Source organism: Pogona vitticeps, chromosome 4 (genome assembly GCF_051106095.1).
Source record: "Pogona vitticeps strain Pit_001003342236 chromosome 4, PviZW2.1, whole genome shotgun sequence".
NCBI lineage: Eukaryota > Metazoa > Chordata > Lepidosauria > Squamata > Agamidae > Pogona > Pogona vitticeps.
Window position 1 is genome coordinate 95,358,912 of NC_135786.1, and position 6,007 is coordinate 95,364,918.

A 6,007-nucleotide genomic window follows, 5' to 3' on the forward strand; every position below is an offset into this window, starting at 1 on the left:
AGGCAAAAACCAAAGGCTTTCATACTACAATTGATATTGGTGTTAAATATGCAGAAAAACAAGCAAGAAGTTTTGATGCAGGAAAGCTTAAGGCTGGACAAAGTGTGATTGGTTTGCAGGTAAGACTAAAATCAACATTGACCAGAGCAGAATTCTGGGAAGATTCAGAAGTACTAGAACACAGTTTCAGCTACTTACTAAAAAGAAATGTAAGGTCTGGATTGTTTAGCTCATGTTTTCTTCCTTGAGAAATGAAGAATGTTCTAAGTTAAGAATGGAACAGGGTGAGGAGTTCTAATAATTTCAAAACTGTAGCAACAGGTTCAAGGTAAATACTGAATTCCATTAAATGGATGCATGGACTAACTGTTCTCCAGCTATGTGGAACAGCTGCTGTGGGTGCTCATTCTGTCTTCTCTATCTGGCAATTGTAACTTCTAGATTAGCCCCAGAACAATATACAGTGGTGCCTCGCAAGACGAATTTAATTCGTTTCGTGGTTAATGTCATCTTGCGAAAAATTTGTCTTGCGAAACACATTTTCCCATAGGAATACATTTAAATCTAATCAATGCGTTCCTATGGGCAAAAAAAGTCAGAACAAAGTCAAATTTGGTTTACAAAGGGATTATTAAGTGCTCTTTAAAGCCATACATATTGGGCAGATGATTTCACTAATTTCAATCAAAAAACATTTAACTTTTTAAACATCATAAAAAATATTTTAAAATCAGCAAACATGAGGCAGGAACAAAAAATGGAAAACACTTGTCTTGCGAAGCATGGCCATAAGAACATTTGTCTTGCGAGTCATCAACCCTATCGCCAAAACCATTCGTCTTGCGGGTTTTTTGTCCCCTGAGGCATTCGTCTTGCGAGGCACCACTGTATTTAGATTTGTTCATATTACTTGTCATGGTTCGTGTAAAGGGTTCTTTTTTTAAAAAAAGTTATTGTTCACTAATTTTCCATGTCCATAGATGGGAACCAATAAATGTGCCAGTCAGGCCGGCATGACTGCCTACGGGACTAGGAGACATCTCTATGATCCAAAGATGCAAACTGATAAGCCGTTTGACCAGACAACAATTAGCCTACAAATGGGTACTAATAAAGGTGCTAGCCAGGTAAGTAAGAGTTGTTCTACCCTCTAGATCAGTGGTTTTCAACCTTGTGTCTCCAGATGTTCTTGGATGACAAATCCCAGAAATTCTGGCCTGCACAGCTAGTAGTGAAGGCTTCTGGGAGTTTTAGTCCAAGAACTTCTGGGGACCCAAGGAACCACAACTCTAGATTGTAGTTTCTGCTATCAAACTATATTTAAGGTTGTTTCAATATTAAGGACACTGGCCTAAATTCCCAACTGGAGCAGATCATTTGAATCAATTTTTGAGTCAACATTTGTGCAAATCCCATAAATTCAACGAGTCTACTGTAGCTGCAATTATGAATTGGATTCAAACCAGTATTGTTGCGAGGAGAGACTGGCTAAATTTGTTGGTTCAAAAGACTTGTACATCCAAATCTATCTTTATTTCATGAGTTAGATCTCAAGGTAGGTCAGAGTACTTCAGTGACTACGCTCTCCCTGGCAACTTTCTGCTTTATATTCAAAATAGCCAAAGGGAGCAAAACAGCAGAGTTCAACTCAGTCTTTTTACCTTTATTAAATCAAGGCAATTCAGATTATTAGTAATTAAGAGATCTGCAGTTTTTTGGCTGGATGATGCAAAAAAATTGTAGCTCTCTGTCTTGGGCTCTCTACCATCCCCTCATTCCCTGACAAGTTACATCCCCTGAACTCTGTAAAGAGTTGGTTTGAGTACTATTCTCTGGAGGATCTCTGCTTTGTATAGAAGTAGTGAAATCCTTTTTGCTATTCTTTCCGGAAGGACTGGTAAGGAAAGCAACTCATCAGTGCTGCCACTGACCAAGAACAGTGAAGAAAATGGCTGGCTTGAATACCATTATTAAAATAATCCAGAACACCTGCCTGCCAGCACTGGTGCCAACATTGTACCCTCAGTTAATCTTTCAGAAGGGGAAGTTAACAAGAAGCTACCAAGTACTGCCAGAACAATTTTCCTTCTCACTGTACGCAACTTTAAATTTGAGAGGATAGCTGGCCTTGTTACATTTACCAGCAAGTGACATTGTTCTTACCATAGTAAGCAGAATTAGTAATGCTTGTTTTTTCATCTTGACAAAAACAAGTTAATAAAAAACTTTCAGCATGCATTACTAGTATCTTCCTAGTAGTGTAATTCAGATTTCTCTAAAGTGATAAAGTAGGTGGAGGATTTCTATGATACGTCATCTCCCCCCCCCCCCCGGCAACCTATCTTTGAGCTTATGGGTGGGTTTGAATATGTTTATGGCGAGAAAGGCCACATTACTCATAAACATGTTTGAACTTGCTCACGAGTTCAAATGGAGGTTGCAGGGAAAATGTGAAATGTCATAGAAATCTTCTCCCTAGATAAGTACACTTTAAGAGTTGGCTTGTTGATTCTTAGAGTTTGTCTACGTGGGTCCTTTTGAAGCAAACTGATGTGGGCTAAATGAGGACACAGCGTTGGTTAGAGGTATGATATGCTATGCTCCCTCTAATTTTTATTTGTGCTGTGCAGGAGCCTCTCCCCATGCACTTGTGAAGGGGCAGGGCTTCTTCCAAAACAGAAAGTAAATAAACCAGCGGCTGGCTGCCCCTGTGCAGCCCCAGTAGAGCCCTGCATGCACACACCTTAGAGGGAATACTGGCGATGCGCCATTTGGTGTGATTCTCAAGCAACTCTATTTGATCTGGCTCCTTCCAGTTTGAATTTCTGATAATGTGAAGTAGCTTAATAAGCAAGCCATTTCAGCACATCAGCAAATTGAACACTTCCTTTGCTCCTCTACAGAGGGGCAGAAAAACTGAATTTTTTTTTAGACTGGTTTAGACCATCGCTAATGTACTGCATCACATATTTTAAATCTTTTTTTTCCTTAATGGACTGCTCAAGAAACTACCCACACCTGAATTCATGAATTCAGCTCTGGGCAGTTTCTTGACTAGCCTTTCAGACAAGGCAATGAAAGTATATATATTGTATTTTTTACAAATGATGCAGTGCATCAGCAATGGCTACTGTAGCCTAAAAAAAAAAGTTTTCCCCTGTCCCTCTGCCAAGGGGCAAAGGAGGAGTTAAATTGACGGATCTCCTAAAGTGGCTTTCTTAATGAGCTAGTTCACAATATCAGTAATTCAAACCACATGGAGTTTTGATAGCTAGAAGGTTTGCTTTTGCTTTGTCCCCAGCAATCACACGTACTGGAAATCGACCACACCAGAGTGATCTTACCTGCACCAAAATAGTAGAAGCCCCTGACAGAGACTTGGAATGTTGCGGGTAAGAATGCTGTGGGGACAAATTGGTCCGCTCCAGTAATTACTAGGAAAAGGAGTGAACCAACCCATCCCCACTGCTAACCAAACAATGGGCTAAATGCGCATTTGATCACAACCTTGCTTAGTACACTTACCAACTGAGCAACTTTGGCAATGTCTGACACATTTGAATTCACAAGTATTGTCTTACTGTCAGTCATTGCTAGTAGTTATTGGCTGAATACTGTTGAGATTTTACTTCAGAGTAAATGAATTCACATAGGTTATGATGGGAAATTGCAGCTACAGTGGTTCCCTGCATGACAATAATCCATTTCGGGAAAATCGCTGTTTAGCGAAATCGTCGTCATGCGAAATGTTTCCCCATTGGAATGCATTGAAACCCGTTTAATGCGTTCCAAGGGGAAAATACCTTGCTGTCCAGCGAAGATCGCCCATAGGGAATCCATTTTGCGAGCGCCAATCAGCTGTAAAAATGGCTGCCCTGCGAAGCATGGGTCCAGAAAACACAGGGCAGCCATTTTGCGGAGCCAGAAAAATCATCGTCTTGTGAACAAACGGTTCGTGAAGCATTGACCTCATCGACGTCCAGCAAAAATCCCCCATTGGAATGATTGTTTTGCGAATCACTATAGCGATCGCAAAAAGTCATCGTAATGCAGATTCGTCGTTCAGCGGGGTCATTGTCTTGCGAGGTATCACTGTAATTAACAAGATGCCTGGTCACAGAGCTGGTTGTGTGACCACGTATGCAGCTGGTGAATTGCCAGTTAGCTGCAAATTGTTGCTTTGGTTTATATGATTTTAATTACTGTACTCCAGAGTAAAATCCCAGTAGGATGCTAGCTAAAAAACCCTGAAATTTGTTTTGCTCATGCTGATCCGAAACAAATCTTTTGCTTTAGGCGGGAATGCTTGCGCCCGGGACGAGACGAGACATTTATGACCAGAAACTCACATTACAACCAATGGACAACACTACTATTTCACTACAAATGGGCACTAACAAAGTGGCTTCTCAAAAGGGAATGAGTGTGTATGGGCTTGGACGGCAAGTATACGACCCTAAGTATTGCGCTGCACCAACAGAACCTGTTATTCATAATGGGAGCCAAGGAACAGGAACTAATGGGTCGGAAATCAGTGATAGTGATTATCAGGCAGAATATCCGGATGAATATCACGGCGAGTACCAAGATGACTATCAGAGAGATTACCACGGTCAGTACAGCGACCAGGGCATTGATTATTAGAATTGCCTCAAAATCTCAGTATTAGGTTACTATTTTATTCAGTTAAAAAAATGAAACTAGCCTTGTGGAATTGTTACCCATCTTCTTTACACATTATGCTTCATGTACCTAAGGAAATATTGCCTTACATAACATTCCTTTTTCCTTTCTCTGCCCTTTCCTTCTCTAGTTGCCTTTAATGCTGTAACAGTTGCAGTCTACAGCATGACCAATAAATTGCATATGAAGTAAAAAGGAATACTGTGAAAGGGGAGTTCTCTTATACAACCAAGTCTTTTAATAATTAAAAAAACTATGCATTTTTTTACACTCTTGTCCTGAAATAGACATTTTACATACCATACTAACTAAGCCTTTTTCTTCTTAAAAACCTTTTTTATTTACAGTTCCATTCTATGGAAGAACTGTAAAAGGCTTTTTTCTGCTTAATGATAATTGTGGACTGTGCCACCAAAACTGAGGTTGCGGTTTATTACTTAAATTTGGTTTTTGTTTGTTTGTTTTTGTTTCATAAATACATGCTTGCTGAATTTTTAAGTCACAGTAGAGGTAATGAATGTGCATTTGTGATCCTGTGTATTCCATTCCAATATCTAAATTGACCAAATTTATAGAAAGAGCTGCCTTTCTTAAAAAGGAGCTTATATAAAGTTCTGAGCCCACAGAAGTCTCCATGTTTTGATGGTGCATTGATTTTTATTTTCTGTGCCATAATGTATCCATGTAGAATTGCCTTTTCTTTGAATTGTATTTATTGCCACATTTCTCATCATAAACTGATCTTGTTGTATTTTTTTATAAATAAATGTTGTTTTCTTGAAAACATGTACAAACTTGTATTATTAAATACAAACCATCCATTACAGAGACTATTCTTTTGGTATTCTAATAAAAAAGTTAAAATGCTAGCTATCTGATAGTAAGATGGCGTAATTTGCACACAGTGATGGACAGGAAATAATGTCAAAAATTAAGGTTAACTTTACTGCACAACCTCTTGGTAGACCTTCAGTAGACCTTCTTAGTAAGTACTGTGGAATTTCTACCAAAGGCCCAGAGTTTAGATGTTTGCCTGAATTCCTGTGGGCTAAGAATGTCCTAGGGATGGGATGGGGCTGTGCTTGCTGGCCTTGCCTCTGTTCTCTGCATGAATGCCAAGACTCACATCCTGCATTTATGACCTCCCAGTGTTGAGCAGGGGTGTCTGGACAGGCAGTTCTACTCACATTCTTTTGTGTGATTAAACACAAACAGGGACCTTGATGCAGCTGGACAAGGTCCTGGCAGAGTTGCAGATGGAGGAGAGAATGCTTGGTACACACAGGCATATTCGAGGGTGGACCTAGTATGTGCCACTTCATCC

At 39.8% G+C, this 6,007-nt stretch overlaps 1 protein-coding gene across 2 annotated transcripts in view; it reads left to right on the forward strand.

Annotated features, from left to right (window-relative positions):
• Positions 1-5,467, forward strand: part of CNN3 (calponin 3) — a 30,087-nt gene extending 24,620 nt beyond the window's left edge. For both annotated transcript variants that reach the window (XM_020788663.3, XM_078391773.1), the window contains exons 5-7: positions 3-119; positions 981-1,127; positions 4,297-5,467. In XM_020788663.3, coding sequence (XP_020644322.1) covers positions 3-119; positions 981-1,127; positions 4,297-4,644 — 612 coding nt within the window. In that variant the 3' untranslated portion in view covers positions 4,645-5,467. The remainder of the gene's footprint in view (positions 1-2; positions 120-980; positions 1,128-4,296) is intronic.
• Positions 5,468-6,007: the final 540 nt, after the last annotated feature.